Source organism: Rhamphochromis sp. 'chilingali' (assembly GCF_963969265.1).
Source record: "Rhamphochromis sp. 'chilingali' genome assembly, chromosome: 1".
In the NCBI taxonomy this organism is placed as follows: domain Eukaryota; kingdom Metazoa; phylum Chordata; class Actinopteri; order Cichliformes; family Cichlidae; genus Rhamphochromis; species Rhamphochromis sp. 'chilingali'.
Genome location: NC_137929.1, coordinates 49,576,288 through 49,600,023, shown reverse-complemented (window position 1 = coordinate 49,600,023; position 23,736 = coordinate 49,576,288). Strand labels below are relative to the sequence as shown.

Below are 23,736 nucleotides of genomic sequence, written 5' to 3'. Positions count from 1 at the left end.
GTTCAGCTTGTACTTCCTGAGGACTCTCAGGAAGTGCAGCCACTGTTGGGCCTTCTTGATGACCGCTGAGATGTTGTCTGTCCAGGAGATGTCAGCAGAGATGAGGACACCAAGGAACCGGAAAGTGTGGACCCTCTCCACACACTCCCCGTTGATGTAGAGGGGGGCCAAGTCGGTGCTGTGTCTCCTGAAGTCAACAATGAGCTCTTTGGTTTTCTTAGTGTTCAGTGCCAGGTTGTTTTCTGAACACCATGCTGCCAGCTTCAGGACTTCCTCTCTGTACTCTGCCTCATCTCCCTTCGAGATGAGTCCGACTACTGTGGTGTCATCAGCAAACTTGATGATGAGAGTGTTGTTGTGGGTCGAACTGCAGTCGTGGGTGTAGAGAGAATACAAGAGGGGGCTCAGCACACAGCCCTGTGGGGAGCCGGTGCTCAGTGTGCGAGTGGAGGAGAGATGAGGGCCAAGTTTTACAGTCTGGGGCCGGTTTGTGAGGAAATCCTTTATCCAGGCACATGTGAGAGGAGGGAGGCCAAGAGTGACCAGTTTGGTGATGAGGATGTCCAGGATGATTGTATTAAAGGCTGAGCTGTAGTCCACAAAGAGCATTCGGACGTAGCTCTGCCGCTGCTCTAGGTGACTCAGCACAGCGTGCAGGGATGTGGCGATGGCGTCTTCTGTGGATCTGTTTGCACGGTATGCAAACTGGTGGGGGTCGAATTCTGGGGGGAGGTAATCCTTGATGTGCTGAAGGACTAGTCTCTCAAAGCATTTCATGATTTCATGTGAGGGCCACAGGGCGGTAATCATTCAGGCTGGAAATGGGAGACTTATTCGGCACTGGGATGATTGTGGCTGATTTTAGACAGGATGGCATGGTTGCCTGATCCAGTGAGAGGTTGGTGATGAGTTGTTATGAGCATGAGTTGTTCTGAGTGATAGAACATGACACGAGGTCTCACTGAATAACCTGATGAGGATGAAAATGATGTTACTCTGGTCTAACATGTTTGCCTGATCTCAAACAGCTGAGCAGCTGTGGAAAAGTTTGGGGCTTCTTGATCAGGTGAGAGGGAAATCTTTTAGGAGAATGGAGTTCACCCTCACGTAAAGTTCACAAGACACTTGATGCACTTCTTGTAACCAGCGCACCAACATATTGTTGTTTTTCCTTTCATTTGTCACCTGCCTTCACATTCCTTTTCTGCCATCCTATTAGCATTTAGCTCAGAGGTCCATCATGGATCAAGGTTCACTGTTATTTTTTTAAAGAAAAAAAAAAAAGATTCATATCCTGTTCTGAACAGTTCACAGAAGAATAGAGATGACTCTCCCGGTCCCAGCTCTGTGTCTATGAAGAGTGATGGATCCATGTATCAGCCAGCTAATTTTGGTGACAAGCAACATCAGGGGTAATCCTTATTTTGTACTTTACTTTACTGTATTCTTCTTTCACTTTTCCTGGAAACAAATACAATAGAAACACAGGTGGTTTCTTGTTTGTGGAATAAATACAAATATTTCCGTTTTTAGTGGAACTGAGTCCAGAGCTCCCAGTGTTGTCTCTATGAAGAGTGAAGGATCCATGTACACACCAGTCAACTTTGGAAAGACACAAAGGTAGAGTTTTTTCCCCCCCCAAAGGAATAAATGTAGCACATTAAAGATTAAGTGACAGACTGACTGACCTGCAGTTTCACATGTGGCATGTTGATTTTTCTGTATTTTTGCATGGCAATTTTATTCAGTTCAATTTTCAATTTGATCCCAATATTTACCCAGTTACCCAAATCATAGCATGCATGGAAACAAAGTGTACACTCCACCAAGACATGTTTTCACATTGAGTTTTCAAACCCATCTGAATAAGTAAACGTTTGATCCTCTTAAAAACAGCACCTATATAGGCTGTGTTCATCTTCTTTAGGAGTCACATAAAGCTCCCAGCATGCTCCTTTTTTTACAACAATCCTCTGCGTGTCATTCTTCACCACATCCATGGTCATGAGGTCTTCCTCTTTTCCTCCTGCCTGGCAGCTCTCTGTTAGAGTCCTTTGTCAAGTAAATCCACCATCCTCTCTCTGCACATGTCCAAACAATCTCAGCCTTACCTCTAACTTTGTCTCCAAACCTGAGCTGTCCCTCTGATGTATGCATGTCTGATATTGTCCATTCTGCTCACTCTCAATGAAGATTTTCAACTCGGCCTCCTGTTTCTTTTTCAGTCACAGTCTCTAAACCGTACATTGTAACAGCTCTTACTGCCATCTTGTAAACCTTCCCTTTTACTCTTACTGTTAGCCTTCTATCACAAATTACCCATGACACTCATCTCCACCCGCTCCACCGTGCCATCACTCTATGCTTCAGATCACTTGTGCACTGTCTGTTGCTTTGGATGGTTGATCCCAGGTATTAAACTCATCCACCTTCACTATCTCTGCATGTTTACCCTTCCACATGTCTCCCTCTCTTTCTCACCTGTTCTGTCTTGTTTCCACTGACTATCATTCCTCTTCTCTCCAGGTATGCTAATTGTAATATATGATTGCACTGATTGCCGATCACGCTTCAACTGAGTCGTCCTCGGTCAGAAGGAATGGTCCACCACAGTGATGCAGTTCAAATAGGTTTAATGAAGGAGGTAGCCGATGGCATAAACAGGATGTGATTGAATTACAATATATTTAAATGCAGGTAAAGGGGGTGTGAGTGTGTGTGTGTGGTCATCTGTAAACAGAAAGAATGAATATGTGTATAAACCACTATGTATAACACTATACTGTGGGTTTTCAGCGTAATGTTATACAATCTAAATTATAATGATAGCCACTAGATAGCACCCTAAGACCACAAATGAATTTTCTCCCGCATCTTAGCGATAGTAATGGGATGGCTTCTTACTTAGCAAAAAACACAGATAAAGTTAAACAAACATCATTCTTATCTTACAATACTCACGTGGTAACCACACACACAGTTTTAACTCACACAGGAATGCAAGTACGTTACACCTCCGACACACCTCTCAGCAGTGCTGAACCGCACTGAACATGTTCCCATCCGAAGTATAATACTGAGGAGTAGACTTTTAGCACTAATAGTCAGAGGATTAGCGTACCTCCACCTCTCCTGGTTCTTTCCCACTTCTTCCCTACTCTCACTACTAGGGATGGGTACCGGTGTCGGTTCTGACATAAACGGTAGTAACCAGACCGAAAAGCAGCGCACATTTCGGTGCTTTATTTCGGTGCTTTTTTTTCCTGAGCTGTGATACACTTCTAGCCAATCATTTTACGTTTCCGAGGATAGTAGGCGGGGCCAGGTACGTACGTTCTGTTAGAGCAGAGCTACAGATTAGAAATGCCCAAGGCGAAGCGGTCAAAAGTCTGGCTGTACTTCACAGCAAAATATGCAAATTTAGCAGCCTGCAACAAGTGCTTTAAGCTGATACTGTGCAAAGGAGGTAACACCTCAAATCCGATGAAACACCTGGCGACGCATAGCGTTTTTTTTTTAAAGCCGAGAAATGCACCGTATTTGATGGCAGCAGCAGCCGTTCTTCTCTGTTGTTCGCGTGTAATTTACGCTGAGTAGGCTAACCACGTTATTACATTAATGCATGTAAGGTGAACTAGCAAACATCATCATAGCTACATGCGGCTGTCTTCTTGTTTGATGGCAGATACTCCCTTCACCCTGGCCAAAAAGGCTAAAATGACCAAAGAAAAAGAGGGAAACAGCTAAACATGAGAGGTTTTTGGACAAAGTTTTTATTTTTTCCATTGTTTAAGCACTGCTTCCAGCCAAGAGTGATACCATATATGCCCCATAGCTGCAGAAAAGTCTAACATTGTTATCTTTTTACATAAAACCAGCTGAATATGAGAGGTTTTTGGACCAATTTTGTGTTCTCCATTCTTTAAGCACCGGTTTGAGCACCGTTTGAGCACCGGCACCGTTTCAAAAGTACCGATTTGGCACCGGTATCGGATAAAACCTAAACGATACCCATCCCTACTCACTACAGATCACAAAGTTGTGTATGAGCATCATAGTGATGGTAAATTTGATTCTTTTTACTGAATCGAGTTTGAATGAGTCACTCACCAAATTGAATCGAATTTTTGCGTCATTTGAGTCACTTAGTTGCCCAGAGAGTGCAAAAAATGTACATTTTCACTCAAACCTAATTTGTTTCTCTTTTCATGGAGGAAAAACGAGGGAAAAAATTCTAAAGGGAACATTTATTTTATTTATTTTTATTTTATTTTATTAGTATTTTCTTCAAATGTGTCAAATATATATTTTCTCATGTAAATGTCCACTGAGCTGTGAGCCAGGGGGCGGTAATGCGCCTTAACATTAGTTGCCAACCAAGAAGAAGAAGCTGTGAGCCAGGAGGGAGGGGGTGAGTGAGTCCTGAGTGATTCGCTCATGCTACGATTCAGATTTTGATTCCTTGAAAAAGTTATAATCATTTCACCTTAAGAAGCATAATACAAAACTGGATTCGATTTCAGAGCACTCACAGTCACTTTGGTGGAGTAATGCTTAATGCTTCATTAAATTTAGCCTAACAATAGTGTATCTGATGAAAAAATAAATCTTCAAGGGCCCCAATGAGACAATGTGCTCTTCAACTGTCCGTGTTGTTAAGTACGGCTGTTCAGCACGTTTTAGCTGCATGGGATTTTACCAGGAAAACCCTTTGCTTTCATACAGAAACATTACACTAAATCTAGTTTGCTTGTGAACACAAAGGCAGGCTTTTTGGAATAATGTCGTAGAACAGATTAATTGGGAAACAGTTATGTGGCCTCAATAGATATTGGCACACAATAGATAGCTTTTTCAAAGAAAAACCTTGATCTAGTAACAACAGTGAGCTTTCATGCAGAATATAGATCAATGTTTTCCAACAGTCACAAATTAGATTATGAATTCTGCATCATGTGGTGTTGATGGTGTATGAAGGTGATGTTTTAAGGCTGTTTATTTTCCATAGCAATATAGATATAAATCTCCAGACCAACAGGTTTCTGAATACAGGAGAATAATTTCTTTGTTTGTAGATCAAATGCTGCCTCAGATACAGTCATATCACTGTGTGTGATGCACAATAATAACGAAATGTTTTCTTCATCTCCCATCTAATCCAGCTGTCCAGTGTGTAAGGAGGTTTTAAAGGATCCAGTCCAGTTCATGTGTGGACATGAGTCCTGCAAACAGTGTGTAAGTTCAGATCAGTCTGATTCACCAGCAGAGGACTCCTGTCCACAGTGTGGAAAGAAATCCAGAATAACATTGAAAAGCTTGAAAGATACTGAAGATGACAATGGTAAGTATTAAGAATTTGTATAACTACTATGAGAAAAGTTTTAAACTCTTATTAGATGTAAAATGAGTTTGAGTTCATTTTGAATGTTCGAATATTTGGGATTTTCTTGTTAATAAAACATCTCTTTTATACACAGTTTTTAGGTGTGTAGGGTTCTTTGTAATTGGTGAATTTTCTAGATTTTTAATTTTTTTTTCATCTTACCCAAAACTTAAACAATTAAACCAATGAAAACTTTAATTTCAAGATTTGTTCTCTTTGTCATTTTGTGATTTTGCATTTTTCCCATTTAAAAAAATGAAATCATTTGGTATTAACAATGTAATTTTGGGCTTGTTCATCTTGCATTTCATTGTTACAGATGACATCAAACTGTTTGAGGCAAAGAAGACATGGAAAGAAGCGATGCAAAAGAAATTTTTTTTGGTGTCTGAAGGTAACAATGACAAGCCGAGTCCTTTGAACAACATCTATACAGAGCTCTACATCACCACTGGGGAGAGTGAAGGGCCTCGCACAGAGCATGAGTTCAGATATGGCACAAGTAAACTGGAAACGTGTTCATCAGTCAGTCTGAGTGACATCTTCAGACTGTTGCCTGATCAAGACAAACCTCACAGAACAGTTGTGACGAAGGGCGTCGCAGGAAGTGGAAAATCATTTTCTGTGCAGAAGTTGATTCTTGACTGGGCCGAAGAGAAGGCAAACCAGGATGTAGACTTTGTTTTCAGTCTTGCTTTCAGAGAGCTGAATTTGATTACAGGTGAAAAAAGCCTACATGAGCTCCTGACTTTATTTCACCCCACACTGTCTGATCTCAAAGATTCAGTGGACTATACCAAAACCAAGACTGTCCTGATCCTGGACGGTCTGGATGAAAGCAGGTTTCAGCTGGACTTTGAAGGCATTAAGTCTATAACATCTGTCAAGGAAGCAGCACCTGTGAGGGATCTCCTAGCAAACATCATCCAGGGTAAGCTTCTTCCTGATGCAAAGCTCTGGATTACTTCCCGTCCAGCAGCAGCCAATCAGATCCCTGCTGAGCATGTTGACATGGTGACAGAGATAAGAGGGTTCAATGACTCACAAAAAGCTGAATACTTCAGGAGGAGATTTAGTCATGATCCAGATCTTGCTGACAGGATCATTAAACATATTCAGTCTTCACAGAGTCTCAACAACATGTGTCAGATCCCGATCTTCTGCTGGATTTCTGCAGTGTTATTCCAGGAAGTCTTTGGAGGAGACGAGAAAACTGAAATTCCTCAAACTCTTACAGAGATGATGTCACACTTTCTTTGTGTCCAAACAAAACACAGAAGTAGAAAATATGACAAGGAGGTTGAGACAAACAAAGAAAAGCTTCTGAAAACACAGAGGAAATTTCTTCTGAAACTCGGCAAGCTTGCATTTGAGCAGCTGCTGAAGAAAAATCTTATCTTCTATGAGGAAGACCTGGAGGCCTGTGGCATTGATGTTAAAGCAGCATCCATCTACTCTGGATTTTGCACCACAGTTCTTCGGGAAGAAAAAATAATTTTCCAGAAAAATGTCTTCTTCTTTGTGCATCTGACTGTGCAGGAGTTCTTTGCAGCTCTCTACATCTATGACTGTTTCATTAACAATGATACTAAAGATCTCAGCATCTTCTTTGATGTAAAGGGCAAGGAGCATACTTTAATTGAACTTCTTAAAATAACAGTAGACAAAGTGCTGGAGAAGAAAAATGGCCACCTGGACTTCTTCCTGAGATTCCTCCTTGGCCTCATGGCTGAACCCAATCACAGAGTCCTTCATGGTCTGCTGACTCCAACAGATCGAAGCCAAGATACTGACAAGAAAATGTTGACTCACATCAAATCTATGCGAAGGAAGAACCTCTCTCCAGACAGCTGCATCAACCTTTTCCAGACTATGGTCGAGATGAGAGATCACAAAGTCAAAGATGAGATTCAGAAATATCTCGCACTGTCAGATCATTCAAAAACAGAGCTGACTCCCCTGCACTGCTCTGCACTGGCCTACATGCTGCAGGCATCAAAGAATGATCTGGAGGTCTTGGACTTAAAGAGTTACAACACATCAGATGAGGGCAGACGGAGGCTGATACCAGCAGTGAGGAGCAGCAAAAAGGCCTTGTAAGTTTTTTTCACTCTTGTTTGTGAGATAAACTCTTCACCCTTAAATAATTTCAGCGAACTGGACTATTAGCCAGAATGCAAAAGAGGAAGGAGAGGGGACAAGTCCTCTGTATTACAAATGGCAATCACATGGTTGGCCATTAAGTATCTTTAAACATGCCTTTTCTTTACATCTATCTGTTTCTATAAAAATTAATAAACACCCATCACCCTCCATAGACTAGCAGACTGTAAAGTAAGTGAAGAGTGGGTTGATCATCTGGTCGCTGCTCTCAAATACCCCTTCTCACCTCTACGAGATCTGGACCTGAGCAACAATGACCTGAAAGATTCAGGAGTGGAGCTGCTCTCTAAAGGACTGTCGAGTCAGTGCTGCAGACTGGAAACTCTGAGGTACATTACATGTTTATGTATCATAATATAAACATAGACAACCCATCCAACCTCCTACAAAGTGAAACAGATATCACCTGGCAGAAGTTATTTTAGCACAGGTCCTGTTCTTCATAGCATCTGCCCTGTAAATACTCATTCCTGCAGTCATTTAGTCTTTTAGCGATGCAACAGATGTAGTCCTGCTGATGGATTTCTAAATCTTCTAAAAGCTGCATTTATATGTATCAAACTATTCTTTTCTCAGGTTATCTGGGTGTCTGGTGACAGAACAAGGCTGTGATTATTTGGTCAAAGCTCTAAAGTTAAACCCCTCACATCTGAAAGAGTTGGACCTGAGTTACAACTATCCAGGAGAATATGGAGAGAAGAAGCTCTCTGAGCTGAGGAATGATCCACAATACCGGCTCAGCCAAGTCAAGTAATGTTTTCCTTTATCATGCACTGTTTGGAAAATGGTCCCCAAGCTCAAAGCAAGCACAGAAACACCCCAGGAAGCTGTTTGACAAGTTTTTTAATGGATGAGAGCCAGCTCAAAATGTTCTGTTAGTCTTCATCCCAAAATGCTTTCTATTTCCTGTTAACGATTGAGAATAAGTTTATTTCCCTCTTGTAGCCCTTGAACAAACTAAAAATAGTAATAATAATAATAACAGCTAGTTAACAAACAAACAGAACACATCACTATATTATTATTATTATTTCTATATGTACCATTTACAAGAAGATGCATCACAATGAGGAGAAGAAAGTCTGATCTTAATCTAAAGTGTTTTAAACTTTAGTTTTTGCTTTTTCACCACCTAAAGATTAGAGCACCGCCACCTTTTTACTGGAGTTTCGTGCTGTAATACTCGTAGAGTGATACAGAGTAATTTTCTGTTTCCTAACAAGTCAAGTACCCTGGTTGTTACTCAAAAAAGTAACATACTTTTCTTAAACGTAATGGAGTATTTTACTTAATCACCCACTGAAGAAGGTAATTTGTTACACCTCTTATTACATTACTACCAAACAAATCCCTACACTGTCTTTCTTTTAATGAGTACAGGCACAAAGTCGACAACACAAAGCAAAGCTTGGACTACAGTAAATTTAATACATCAACCTGTATGGATAGAAATTAAAGCTAAAATGCTGCAATCCTGAATAATCATCACCTCTGTTACCTGGTGAAGATCAGACTCCGGCTGCTGGGGTCAGCATGCACTCAGCTTTGTCATCACTCTGTTTTCTTGGCCAGCAAGAGACCAATATTGGATGTTGGGTGGTGAACAGAATAGATGCACATATTACTAATTAATAGTTCCATTTCTATTTCTTAAACTCAATTTCCTCCACAGTTTTGAACATGGTGGAAGTCACCGGATACACCCAGGATTGAAGAAATGTGAGTATCTACAGGAATCTGTTGAATGTTTCAATGTCTGAATTCTAGAGGCATTAAGATGCTACAGGACTTAATTACAACATGCTCATTTCAGGTTAATGTGGCAGAACTTTTGTTTTAAAGCAGCTTTCTGTGTTTCACCTGAGCTTCCAGCGAGGAGCCTCCCTCAGTCTCTACCACACACCACCACAGTCACCATCAGTTTCAGTGGGTCCTCTTTACATAGTGTTTTCTGTAAGAGAGGATTTAGACTTATTAGATCTAATGGTACATGTAAAAATACTGGATATTGAAGGACAGCAATAAAATATTAAGAATCGTAGAAATACATTGTTTCTTTTTAAGATCAATTTTAAACATTCCTGTCATGGTTCTGCCTTTAAGAGGAAAAATAAACATCACTCGTGTATTCAGAAATGTTATTTTGAGAAGAATGTTGACTTTTAACTCAGGAACAACTTTCTTTTGATGGATTTTTTTTTTTAAATTACTGCCCAACAGCTATGTACTTCATACTGCCAGTGGTGGACAAATGGTATACTATTAAAGTCTTTACTGATTATATAAGTGTTTTCTTACCTCCAGATGCCTGTGCGCTCACTTTGGACTCCAACACAGCTCACAAGAACCTGCTGCTCTCTGAAGTCAAAAGAAAAGTGACCTGGGTGGAGGAGGAGCAGGCTTATCCTGATCATACAGAGAGGTTTGATTGCTGTCAGCAGGTGCTGTGTGAGCAGGGACTAAAAGAGCGCTGCTACCTGGAGATGGAGGTGTCAGAGCCCTTATGTGTTGGGTTAACATACAGAAGCATTGGCAGGAAAGGAGATGTGGATGACTGCAAGCTGGGACAAAACAACAAGTCTTGGTGTCTGATTTCCTCTGATGATGGTTGTTTTGTTCAGCACAACAAAGAGAAGGTCTGTGTATCATCTCAGTGTTTGCGCTGCAGTCGGGTTGGGGTGTATCTGGATTGGGAAGCTGGCACTTTGTCCTTTTACAGAGTTTTTTCTGGTAGCCTCATTCACCTCCACACCTTCAAAACAACCTTCACTGATCCCCTCTACCCTGCCGTTGAACTTCACACCCGTTCCTCTGTATTGTTTTGTCAGCTACCGTAGAAAGAAGTTTCACTGTAGGTTAGAAAATGAATGCCTGCTAAACAACTTCAGGAAGGCTAGACATCAGTTGAAGCCTGAGCACTGTGGAGAAGGCTGTAGCTCAGGTGGTAGCGCAGGTTACCTAGTAATTACAAGGATGGCGGTTCAATCTTAGTCTGCTTCAGCCTGCATGCCAACTATCCTGGGATAAGATACTAACTCCGCCCTCTCTGACACTCCGCACCTGTTGGAGTGTGAATGTTAGGTAGAAAGAGCAGAGAAATTGTGCTTTTGTGAATGGGTAAATAAGACAAGTGCTTTGAGTGCTCCAATAGAGCAGAAATGTGGTGTATAGGAACCAGTTCATTATCTTTATCAAACAGACAAACACAAGGTCAAAAAAGTTGCCCTCTTGAAGTGATCAGTTGATCCTGCAGAGAGGATGAGACAAGAAAACATGTGCTCACTATTCTGTTAGTAACCTTGTTTTATAAACATAACCTTAAGTATGAATATGTATATATGCTTATTTTAGTGACACATACAGTTTTTAAAGTGATGAAAAATGGTTTTTTAAGAAGTGCGTGATTTCTTGACAGATTAAGTTAAATAAATAAAAATTTGGTTCATTTAAGGAAAATGAACATCCATAGATAATTTTCATTTCACTTTTATTTTAAACCCTCAACTGCTTGATTGCAAAATAGCTACACTTTTAGCCAACACATCTATATGGATACTGTCAATACTGTCATAAAATGTCAAAAATAAGCTCTCCTGAATCTGGAATAGTGCCTAAGTTGTGGGAAACGGGCGTGGAGCTCCTGTCTTCACTAAGTGGCCTAACAGTTTTTATGCTACATATAAAATATTATATGTAATGTGAGTTATTTATATGACTCATCATAATGAAACATGAGTTCTAAAACCACATATTTGTCACACAGGACTGGGAAAATGATGTTAGCATTGAGTTTGACAGTGTGGTAAACAACAGAATAGACTAGCAGCCGAACAGCCAGGAAGCAGGCAGGTGGTTGATAGCAGATCTTCTTTCTTGTACTTACACATAAGCCACATTGTTAATTTGCTAGTTTACCTGCAGTTTACCGCAGCCCAGGTTAAGTCTACACACTGGCTGTTACCTGTTGGTGTAAATATGGTCGAGTCTCTCTACTTTAAAAGCATTATGTCAGTGTTGATTTGATAGCTTAAGCTGCTCTCTCAGGATGAAGTAAAAGTGGAGCAAGCAGCAAAGTTGCACTAGTATATAAGGAATGTTAATTCCTTATGTACTAGTCCTTATGTACTTAAGATAAGCTTTTATCTTAAGTATTAGTCTGGTTCTTTTATGTCGATTTGAATGTAAAGTATACAATAAAGCAGAGAATAAAAGATACCTTAGCAGTGTGTGTGTGTGTGTTTCTTTTTTGATTGGCAGCAAGTTTGTTCCCCTTCCTCTGATGTTAGATTGATGAAAAACTGCTTTTAATATTTTCTATATGTACATTTAGTTTTAAATGTGCTTTTAAAAAAATAGACTGGAATATTAAAGTAATCTGTACCATCAAGTGCTGCTGTTCTGTTAACTTTTGCAATATCTTTTCAGCACCTCAGGTTTCTTCAAGAGGCTGTGACCTACCTGGTTAAATGCGGATTTGACTGGCACACAGTGGTACAGGTTGGTATCACATAAATCACTAATGTCTGTTTATTTAAAAAAAAAAAAAACCCCAAAGAAACAGCTACAGTCAGGTAGCTGCTGTTTAGCAGATAAAGTAGTACCCAGGAGTAAGGGAGGTACACTGAAAGCAACTGTATTAACTGTGTTTTGATGAAATTTGGAAAATTTAAAGCTCTGAAAACACAGGAATTTATCTAAATATGTTCAAACAATATTTAGGTGTATTTATTCAAATATACACATCATTACAATGCACTACGTCTTAATCCTAAAGTATTTTTGATGTTCTCACCAGAATTCAGTTCATTTCATTTATCATATGAGAAAGATATTCCTTAGCAGTAGTATTGCTTTAAAAAAAAAACCCTCTTAGTTTTTTTTTTTAAATAAATGACATCATGTTTCCAGTCACAAAATAAATATAAAATAAATGGGTACCTTCAGATGCTCACTTATTTCTAATGGTCACTGTATTTGTACAGATTCGACACAGGATGCTCGTAAACTGTGAAATTCTAAACCAGCCGGCACAGCTAGAATTCATACAAATACATAATATACACAATCTGGCAGGCGGCAGTGGTGTGGATCGTCTACTGACAGACTATTCACATTGTTCTCAGTGTCAAGTTCTGTCCCTTTTCTACAAGCCTCATTCACTGTGTGATCAAAGAGCAGCATAACTGTGTTTTGCACCCATGCTACTTAAACATAACACCACCAGTTAACTGCCAAACACATCCTGGTTTGTTTCCTGTGGGAATTGTTTTCTATTGAAATTCTCTTCTTTACTTGCTTTTTACTTTCACTTAAACCCACTAGGTTTAGCCACCATAAACTTTATTGTCCTTTTGTATTTTTTGTTAATCAAATATTTTGTTTCACAATTTCTCGCCATAAGAACAGTTTCTTCCCCTCTGCTGTTGGACACATGAACAATAACCATATGACTGTTCCCACCACTAACACATGACCCTACGCTGTGTCACTGCATCATTCCATGTTTGGCACTGATCACCACCTGCACTCATGCACATATCTTTCAACGTAGCACTCTTAATTCTTATTCTCATGTATATATCTCATGTATATCTCATGCACATATCTTTCCACGTAGCACTTTTAATTCTTATCCCTACTTTTATTTTTTTCCATGTCTATTTAAGTGCTATTTATGACACTATGTTTGCACTGAAGCACCGCAGCAATTTCCTAATGTTGTAAACCTGCTCAACATTTGGCAATAAACCCATTCTGATTCTGATTCTGATTCTGAAAAAAAAAAACTTAGTTTGTTTTAAAGAAAAAAGACCCTACCCTTCACAGATGTCATCCTGTCTCACTGACAAATTACTTTGGAATGACTGAGCTTTGGATTGTGGCTACCCCTATAATAAATCATCACAGCAGCTGCACCATCTGTTCCTAAGCTAAGCACCAGCACTGGCTATTTTAAAAAATTCTGATGTAGCTAATCAGGCATGTTTCTCATTCATTTGTGATATTGCTTTTTATTTTCTGTGGGATTCTGTGAGATATGACTTTTTTCCCCTTTTATTCAGCTATCAGTAGTTCTAGTATTTGTCGTGTTGATTGAGAAGTGTACCTATATACTGTAAATTGTCCAAGAATCCAATATGGGATCATATCATACTATATTAGTGTCATCAGGTAGGGACAATGGTAAATGGCCTGTAAATGGCCTGTATTTATATAGCGCTTTACTAGTCCCTAAGGACCCCAAAGCGCTTTACATATCCAGTCATTCACCCATTCACACACTGGTGATGGCAAGCTACATTGTAGCCACAGCCACCCTGGGGCGCACCGACAGAGGCGAGGCAATGCAAAGCAAACGTAGCCTATGTGTTACCTGATGGGTACAATGTTGTTCCTGCTGCTGCTGCTTATAGTGCTGGAGGGCAGGGCTGTGCTGATCTGAGACTGTAGACATTAGAAAGTCCACAGGAGAAATGGTAGCTTATTGAACAAGTGTTATGAGATAATAATTCAGTGCGCATGCGCCAACCAGCGTGCAGCCTGTTACAGTCGCTCCTGCTTTTCTCTTAGTTTAGCTCTTTTTTCTTACGTATTCTTTTTTTTTCTGACTTGTATTTTCCTCCGTTTTCTATCTCTTACTCAATCATGTGGATTGAGAGAGTTTTTGTTCTTCTGGTGGCCGTGGAACTGTTACTTTTATCATGGAACGGGACCGCGGCACATCTCCTACACGCACGGACTGTTTACTCCAGAGATCAGCTGATCGCCCTGATGCCGGCCGGCTCGCTGGCCAGGCCCGCAGAAGTGCCCGCAGAAGTACCAGCTGAAATTTGGAGGAAAACACATCGGGGATGCAGAGGTCAAGGACAGAAGAGAAGAAAAAAGGTGACGGTGAGACAGCGGAGGCTCGAAGCGAGGAGGAGGTTTAAACCGTGTCTGCCGTCTATCGTGATGGGAAATGTGCGATCGTTGGCAATTAAAATCGACGAGCTCTCAGCACTGGTACGGAGTCAGAGGGAATACCGAGAGTGTAGCCTGATGTGTTTCACCGAATCATGGCTGCACCAGGTCATTCCCGATGAGAATGCTTCCGTGGAAGGCTTCCACACTGTTCGGGCGGACAGGGACAGCATCGCTAGCGGTAAGCGTAAAGGAGGTGGGCTTGCTGTTTTAGTTAACAACCGGTGGTGTAACCCTGCCAACATAACAATCAAAGAAAGGATTTGTTGCCCGGACACTGAACTGTGTGCTGTTGGACTCAGGCCGTATTATTTACCCAGGGAATTCTCTCACGTCATCTTGGTGGCTGTTTATGTTCCCCCCTCTGCTAACCCCACAGCTGCATGTGACACTATCCACTCTGCCATAGCTCGGCTACAGACTCAGCACCCGAGTGCCTTTATTGTGATCTCGGGTGACTTCAACCATGTATCACTGGACAATACACTACCAACATTCAAACAATATGTGGACTGTCCCACCAGGGGAGAGAAAACTTTAGACTTACTGTATGCTAACGTCAAGGATGCATACAGCTCCTCCTCCCTCCCCCCACTTGGTAGGTCAGATCATAACCTGATTCACCTCACCCCCCGCTATGTGCCAATTGTGAGGAGGGAACCTGTGACCACCAGGACTGTTAGGAGGTGGTCAGAGGAGGCAATAGCGGAACTACAGGGCTGTTTCGAGGTGACCGACTGGGAAACACTCTGTGAGCCTCACGCCGAGGACATCAATGGGCTTACTGAGTGTATCACAGGCTACATAACTTTCTGCACCGACTCCATTGTTCCAGCTCAGACTGTTCATTGTTACCCAAATAACAAGCCGTGGGTGACTAAGGACATCAAAGCCCTCCTCAACAACAAGAAGAGGGCTTTCAGAGGGGGCAACAAAGAGGAGGTGAGGAAGGTCCAGGTGTTACTAAAGGACAAGATCAGAGAGGCTAAGGACAATTACAGGAGGAAGCTGGAGTGGAAACTCCAGCAGAACAGCATGAGAGAGGTGTGGAGGGGCATGAAGACCATCACTGGATTCAGGCCAACCAACAGCAGGGGAGCTGAGGGAGGTGAGAATAGAGCCGACGAGTTGAATCTGTTTTTCAATAGATTCGACACCACAGTGTCTGCTCCCACCCCCACAACCTCACCTGCAGTCAGCCTGGAATCCAGAGCCACACCACTGTGCCAGCCTCTCTCTTCACATGTTGCCTCCTGTGAGATTCCTGACACCCCTCCCCCACCCATCACCTTCACTCAATACCAGGTTGAGATGCAAATGAGGAGACTTCACTCAGGCAAGTCTGCTGGACCAGACGGAGTGAGTCCCCTTGTCCTCAAGACCTGTGCCCCCCAGCTGTGTGGAGTCTTTCATAAACTGTTTATGCTGAGTCTGAGTCTGCAGAGGGTCCCGGTGATGTGGAAGACATCATGCCTCGTCCCTGTACCAAAGACGCCTCGTCCCAGTGGCCCCCAGGATTACAGGCCCGTGGCACTGACCTCCCACATCATGAAGACCCTGGAAAGGCTCATCCTGGACCAGCTGCGACCCATAGTAAGACCACATCTGGATCCCCTTCAGTTCGCTTATCAGCCTCGTCTCGGAACAGAGGACGCCATCATCTACCTGCTCAATCGTGTCTACACCCATCTGGACCAGCCGGCGAGCACTGTGAGGGTCATGTTTTTTGACTTTTCCAGTGCTTTCAACACCATCAGGCCGACCCTCCTGGGTGATAAGTTAGCAGCGATGCAGGTGGATGCTTCTCTGGTGTCCTGGATTGTTGATTACCTGACAGGAAGACCACAATATGTACGTCTCCCACAGTGTGTGTCTGACAAGGTGATTAGCAACACAGGGGCACCACAGGGGACTGTCCTCTCCCCCTTCCTCTTCACCCTCTACACCACAGACTTCAGCCACTGCACAGAGACCTGCCATCTTCAGAAGTTTTCTGATGACTCTGCGGTGGTTGGATGCATCAGCAGGGATGATGAGACAGAGTACCGGGCTGTGGTCGACTCCTTTGTCACGTGGTGTGAGCAGAATCATCTGCAGCTCAACGTGGCAAAGACTAAGGAACTGATCGTGGACTTCAGGAAGACCAGGAAACACTTGACCCCTGTTTCAATCCAGGGGGTCAGTGTTGACATTGTGGAGGACTATAAATACCTTGGAGTACACATTGACAATAAACTGGACTGGGCTAAAAACACCACAGCACTTTACAGGAAGGGCCAGAGTCGTCTCTATTTTTTGAGGCGACTGAGGTCCTTCAACATCTGCCAGAAAATGCTGAGGATTTTCTATGAGTCTGTGGTGGCCAGTGCGATCCTCTATGCTGTTGCATGCTGGGGGAGCAGGCTGAGGGTCGCAGATGCCAACAGACTTAATAAACTGATCCGTAAGGCCAGCAATGTTGTGGGGATGGAGCTGGACTCCCTCAAGGTGGTGTCGGAGAGGCGGATGCTGTCCAAGATAAAGACAATGTTGGATAACACCTCCCACCCACTCCATGACATGTTGGTCAGTCACAGGAGCTCGTTCAGTGAGAGACTGAGATTACCGAAAAGCACCACTGAACGACACAGGAAATCATTCCTGCCTGTGGCCATCTCCCTGTACAACGCATCCACTTAACACACTGTTTGCTGCTACAACTACACATGTTTCTTTTCCAAATATTTATTTATAAGTGACTTATGTATGTATGTATGTATGTATATATATGTATATATTGTACTATTCTTAGTTAGCATATTGTCTGTCTTGTCTTAATGTTGGTTTAAAATGGAGCACTGTAACAAAAAATAATTTCCCCCAGGGATCAATAAAGTATTCTGATTCTGATTCTGATTCTGATTCTGATTAATAAAATGCAAAGTTTGGCGACAGTGCTTGGAACCATAAGGCAACAAAAGTGAGAAATAAACTCGGCTCTGCCTGTGAATCACTCTTTGCCTCTCTTCCTCCTTCCATCTCCTCATCTCATCTATCACTCTCCACTTGCTGTCCGTCTGAGAACAAGGCACAACTTGATATTGCAATAATCCAGTTATTCTCAAACTTTTTACATCATTCCCCACATGGCAGGAATCCTTCTAAACAAAACTATGACAGAAAGCCTAGCAGCAAATTTATTTAGATAATAAACTCATTCACAATTTCTGTTTTGAACAAACAGCTTTCCTTTCAAACAACTGTTTGTAACTTTTGTCACTAGACTGATTCATTAGTCTGCATCACTTCTTCAAAAAAGCAACAAGTTAAACAGAATATGAACATTGCCAAACATGGAAAAATAAAGTTCAGTCTTAGTCTTATAAAAAAGAAATCCAGAAAATTGTGAACAGAGATGAAAAATATATAATTTAGTGAGAGTCTACTGTTCACTCTTTGGCTACGTTCACACTGCAGGCGAAAGCACAACAAATCCGACTTTTCTGACCCTATGCGACCCATATCCGATCATGGCATGACAGTGTGAACGGCTGTCAGATTTTGACAGAAATGTGCAACTATCCTTTGAAGCACCGCTCCTCTCTAAAACAGCAATTAGGATAATTATTAGGCCATATGTAAATAACACGATAACTTTATAGTTTAAAGAAAAATTGGGAAACGTAATGTCCGAAGTCTTTATATTAAGAACCATCAGTCAAACAATACTGTTCGGTCTGGATCTAAACAGAGCGCGTTGTGTGTGACGTCTTCTTTTGCGCATGCGGGCCGCTTTGAGGGTTCACAGACTAGAACGTGTTGGTAGGGGGGGGATCGTGCTTCACTATAACGTAACGATATAAAGAGAAAAAGACAGCTATAACTCCATTAATGAAACTTTAGGTTCATTTAAGTAGTTGTATTCACGATAATTACTTTTAAACACTTGGAGCTTGTGAGGTCCGAAGTCTGTTGCAGCACGTGGATTTGCTGTGTCCATCATCTGTGGACACAAGCAAACGAAACAGAGACCTGACTTTATATATTATTTAAACAAGAACAACGAAGGCAAGAGGGACCGGGACGAGGCTTTTTGTCCTTCAAACAAAAGTAAGTAAGATCCGTGTATCACGTGGGCAGCGAGCATGTCCGCTGGGTTTGATTAAAATATCTGTTATTTGATTAAAGGAAGAATATTTTGCTCATTTTGCGCGTTTTCCCTCTTTTTAGTGTGCTTCCTTAAAACAGCTACAGTTTGGATTGCATTGTAGTCGTTAGAGGAAGTGACTCGTGTCCTTTGTCTCCATGGTTTTATTTCCCAAAACCGGCTTACCTGAATAATTAATGAATTCAGCCACAGTTGTGGCTGGTTTCTAAGGTGATGTCTGCACAGTGACCAGTTTCTATGACTGACCAGGTTTACACCGACTCAGTTAATAGATTATATATACATCATCGCTTTATGTTTATAAGAAAAGAGATCCTGAGACCTGATTTAAAATAGAAGCGATCCTCAGGTGAGTGTGCTTCAGCATTAATGCTGTCAGCCAGTATCAGCTCATAGCAGTTAATATATTTGTCCAAACTTTGGAACCTATGTTTTAATGTATTACAATACATTATGCACATCTTTTCTGTGCAAATACAGTGAGACAACCGTTATAACGGTCTGTATGCCCAGATGCGGGTGTGTTTTAGTCGGTTTAAGATCATGTTAGTACTTATAGTAAACTGTAGCTTTCGTTCTGTGATTTGCATTGACTCAAACACAATTTTCATTCACATTTCCTCTGCAAAGCTACAGTAATGTGTTTTCCTAGTTTTTACTGTTACTAAGCTTATTTTGTGAGAGGGGTTCATTATATGTTCAGATGATTTTTTTATAACTTAAAAACGTATATTTTGACCCAGCCTTTTGAGTTTTAGTTTATTTGGATGTTATGTTTAAGTTCTTTAGGGTAGCTAAATTCGTTTGTTTATTAGTTTCTCTTGGTGTTTTCTACCCCTGTACTTAAGTTTCCCTCTCCCTGTTTTCTTGCTGCGTGTCTTATGTTGTCAAGTTTATATTGTCTCGTCTGCCCTCATGGTTCCCAGTGGCGGAGCGGGGGTGGGGGTGGGGGGGGCGGCTTACTGGGCTTAAGCCCGGGGTCTTTTGGAGTGTAATTTTTTCATAGTCAGATGCCTGGCTGACACTGTATAAAACAAAAACTACGCACAATATTCGAAGCACATTGTGCACACTGTGGGAATTTACGACTGTGCACGAATCCCCCCTAATATTGGTATATATATGTGTGTGTACCACCGGCAGATAGAGGAGGTGGCTGATATCCAGAAATCCTACCAGTGGCTGGACAAAGCCGGACTGAAAGACAGCACAGAGGCACTAATCATGGCAGCACAAGAACAAGCTCCGAGTTTAAGATCCATAGAGGCTGGGGTCTATCACACCAGACAAGACCCCAGGTGCAGGCTGTGTAAAGATGCCCCTGAGACAATCCAGCACATAACAACAGGGTGCAAGATGCTAGCAGGCAAGGCATACATGGAACGCCATAACCAAGTGGCCGGCATAGTGTACAGAAACATCTGTGCCGAGTATAACCTGGAAGTCCCGAGGTCAAAATGGGAGATGCCCCCAAGGGTGGTGGAGAATGACCGAGCTAAGCTCCTGTGGGACTTCCAGTACTGAGGCAGGTTATTGATCGGTAGTTGGAGGGGACCGGTCCCTTCTTGGGGTCCTTGGGGATCAGGACCGTCCGGCCTTCAGTTAGCCATTCCGGGTGTCTCTCGTTAACTAGCAGCTGGTTCATTTGTGCTGCCAGACGCTCGTGGAGTGCAGGCAGCTTCTTTAGCCAGTAGGCATGAACCATGTCGGGCCCTGGTGCTGTCCAACTCTTCATACTGGAGACCCTTTCTTGGATATCTGCCACTGTGATGGTTACTGGACCCTGTTCAGGGAGGTCGCTGTGGTCTGCCCTCAGATCCACTAGCCACTGAGCATTGCCGTTATGGGTTGCGTCCTTCTCCCATATGCTCTTCCAGTATTGCTCCGTCTCCAGCCTTGGTGGTGCTGTTCTCTTATTGTTCCCTTGCCACTGAGAGTACACCTTTGCTGGTTCTGTGGAGAACAGCTGGTTTATTCTCCTGCCTTCTATCTCTCTGGTGTACCTCCTCAAGCGGCTGGCCAAGGCTGTGAGTCGTTGCTTGGCAGTTTCCAAGGCCTCAGGTATGGACAGTTTGCTGTATTTCTTATGTACCTTCTTTGCTGCACCTTTCTGCAACTCCGTTAGTTGGCTAACCTCCCTCCGTGCTACTTTGATCTTGCCCTCTAGCCTCCTTCTCCATGGAGGGTACTGCCCCTTGTGGCTGTTCAACTTGTAGCCAAGCATCTCACTGATCACTGCTGCCGTATTGTAGATCAGCTTGTTAGTGTCGGTAATCGTGGTTGTAGGTATCGTCCGTAGTGCTGCATTAACATCATCTAGCAGACCTTCTGTGGGTACTTCACGTAATCTTGGTAATCTTGGCTGATGATATCTCCCCCCTGACCTGGCGTCCTGACTCGTCAATCGTCACATATATATATATATATATATATATATATATATATATATATATATATATATATATATACACTGAACAAAAATATAAACGCAACACTTTTGTTTTTGCTCCCATTCCCCATGGGATGGACGTAGAGACCTAAAATTCATTCCAGATACACAATATAACCATCCCTCCCAAACAGTGGTCACAAATCAGTCCAAATGTGTGGTAGTGGGCACATCTGCTATATTGAGATAATCCATCCCACCTCACAGGTGTGCCACATCAGGATGCTGATCTGACATCATGAGTAGTGCACAGGTGTACCTCAAAAAAAAAATAAAATAAAATAAAATAAAATATATAAAATATACAGAGTTGAATATGTGCAAAACAAGTGGCATTTATATACAGTGTGGAGTGCATAATGTTGAAGTTCCAGTAGTGAAGCTGAGGTGTCTATGACGTGTTCAGCAGTCTGATGGCCTGATGGAAAAAGCTGTCTCTCAGTCTGCTGGTACGGGACCGGATGCTGCAGAACCTCCTTCCTGATGGAAGCAGTCTGAACAGTTTATGGCTGGGGTGACTGGAGTCCTTGATGATCCTCCCCGCTTTCCTCAGGCAGCGCTTCCTGTAGATGTCTTGGAGGGAGGGAAGCTCACCTCCAATTATCCGTTCAGAGCACCGCACTACTCGCTGGAGAGCTTTGCAGTTGTAGGCGGTGCTGTTGCCATACCAGGTGGTGATGCATCCAGTGAGGATGCTCTCAATGGCACAGTGATAGAAGGTCCTGAGGATGCGGGGGCTCATGCCGAATCTTTTCAGTCTCCTGGGAAAGAAGAGGCGCTGCTGCGCCTTCTTCACTGTTTTGTTTGTGTGTACTGACCACGTAAGATCCTCAGCCAGGTGTACGCCAAGGAACCGGAAGCTGCTCACTCTCTCCACAGCAGCGCCGTTGATGGTGATGGGGGTGTGTACTTCTCTGCACCTCCGGAAGTCCACTATCAACTCCTTTGTCTTTGCGACGTTGAGGGTGAGATGGTTGTCTTGACACCAGTGGGTCAGGGCGCTGACCTCCTCCCTGTAAGCCGTCTCATCACCGTTGGTGATAAGACCCACCACTGTAGTGTCGTCCGCAAACTTCACAATGATGTTGGAGCTGTTAGTGGCTGTGCAGTCGTAGGTGTAGAGTGAGTACAGGAGAGGGCTCAGTACACACCCCTGTGGAGCACCAGTGTTCAGTGTGATGGGGGATGAGGTGATGCTGCCCAGTCTGACCACCTGGCGTCTGTCAGACAGGAAGCTAAGGATCCAGCTGCAGAGGGAGCTGCTCAGTCCTAGATCCTGCAGTTTCCTGTCCAGCTTCGAGGGAACGATGGTATTGAATGCTGAGCTGTAATCTACAAACAGCATTCTCACATAGGTGTCTCTCTTCTCCAGGTGTGACAGGGCAGTATGTAGTGTCAGGGCTATGGCATCATCAGTGGACCTGTTGTGGCGGTATGCGAACTGTAGAGGGTCCAGTGAGTCGGGTAGTGCAGAGCAGATGAAGTCCCTGACCAGCTTCTCGAAGCATTTGCTCACCATGGGGGTCAGGGCTACAGGTCGCCAGTCGTTCAATGAGGAGATGGTGGAGGATTTGGGTACAGGGACGATGGTGGCCATTTTGAAGCAGGCTGGGACTACAGACAGAGAGAGGGAAAGGTTGAAGATGTGTGTGAACACTCCAGCCAGCTGAGCCGCGCATGACTTGAGGACGCGGCCGGGAATCCCGTCCGGACCAGTAGCTTTGCGTGCGTTCACCTTCCTGAAGCACTTCCGCACATCCTCCTCAGACACAGTGTGCGCACTGACGTCATCCGCGGTGCGCACACTGTCCGGTCTCATGGTGTTCGCTGTGTCGAATCTAGCGTAGAATACGTTTAGATCCTCACACAGAGAGGCCGTGGTCTGCGGTGTGCTGGTTTTCCCTCTAAAGTCTGTGATCGTGTTTAGTCCCTGCCACATACTCCGAGGGTTGTCAAACTGTTGCTCCACCCTGTCCCTGTACTCACGTTTGGCTGCTTTGATCGTCTTCCGGTCTTACATACAAAGCTGTATGTAACGTTTCTCGCGATTAGTATCATGGTTGCTAGGCAACCTGAACAGTGCGACGAAGGCTAGACCGTCCCATTTCACAAGCCTCTCACTTCCGCACTTCTCGTACTTATAGTACGCACCGTACGTAGTACGCGTAGTGCGCGTACTTCAAGCGTGCGGTCTCTGAATTGGGACACAGCCTTTGTGTCGTTATGTCAGACTTGTGTCCGCTGTTTCCCCATGTGTTTCCACTTCCCCTAATCATCCTTGTGTGTATTTAGACTGTGTGTTCATTCTTTGTCAGGTCATCTATTGTTCACGTCATGTTTTCCACGCCATGTTTCCAAGTTTCATGTCTAGGTTTTTCTTCTTGTTTGTTTAGTTCTCCCAGTTTAGGTTAATGTCAGTTTTGCTTCAGTTTGCCTTGCCCTTTGTTTGTACCTTATTTTACCAGCCTCATTAAACGGCTTGGTTTTTGTTAGCATTCAAATTTTTTTCTCTCTTCCTTGGAGTCTGCATTTTGGGTCCTTTTTGTCAATCCACAAAGTCTGCTACTGCCAGACTGAGCTGGCGATCAGGATAAACCGTCACATGAAGCTGGTTAACAAGTTCAAACATTAATT

The 23,736-nt window shown here is 43.0% G+C and overlaps 1 protein-coding gene and 1 long non-coding RNA gene across 6 annotated transcripts in view; one reads left to right on the top strand and one right to left on the bottom strand.

The window, feature by feature from the left end:
• Positions 1–23,736, bottom strand: part of LOC308401828 — a 226,244-nt gene that overhangs the window by 172,813 nt on the left and 29,695 nt on the right. The gene's annotated exons all lie outside the window — the stretch shown is intronic.
• LOC308400696 (NLR family CARD domain-containing protein 3-like) overlaps positions 1–23,736 on the top strand; it is a 40,686-nt gene that overhangs the window by 1,965 nt on the left and 14,985 nt on the right. For 3 of the 5 annotated variants that reach the window (XM_080888556.1, XM_080888554.1, XM_080888553.1), the window contains exon 1: positions 18,283–18,595. Coding sequence is in view for 1 of the 5 variants with exons in the window: in XM_080888552.1 (XP_080744678.1) it covers positions 1,308–1,412; positions 1,534–1,620; positions 5,163–5,341; positions 5,703–7,479; positions 7,702–7,875; positions 8,123–8,296; positions 9,219–9,265; positions 9,851–10,182; positions 11,972–12,043 (2,947 nt within the window). In the remaining 4 variants the exon portion in view is untranslated. Of the gene's footprint in view, positions 1–1,307; positions 1,413–1,533; positions 1,621–5,162; positions 5,342–5,702; positions 7,480–7,701; positions 7,876–8,122; positions 8,297–9,218; positions 9,266–9,850; positions 10,183–11,971; positions 12,044–18,282; positions 18,596–23,736 lie in introns of those variants that run through there. The other 2 variants (XM_080888552.1, XM_080888555.1) reach the window with 2 other exon arrangements.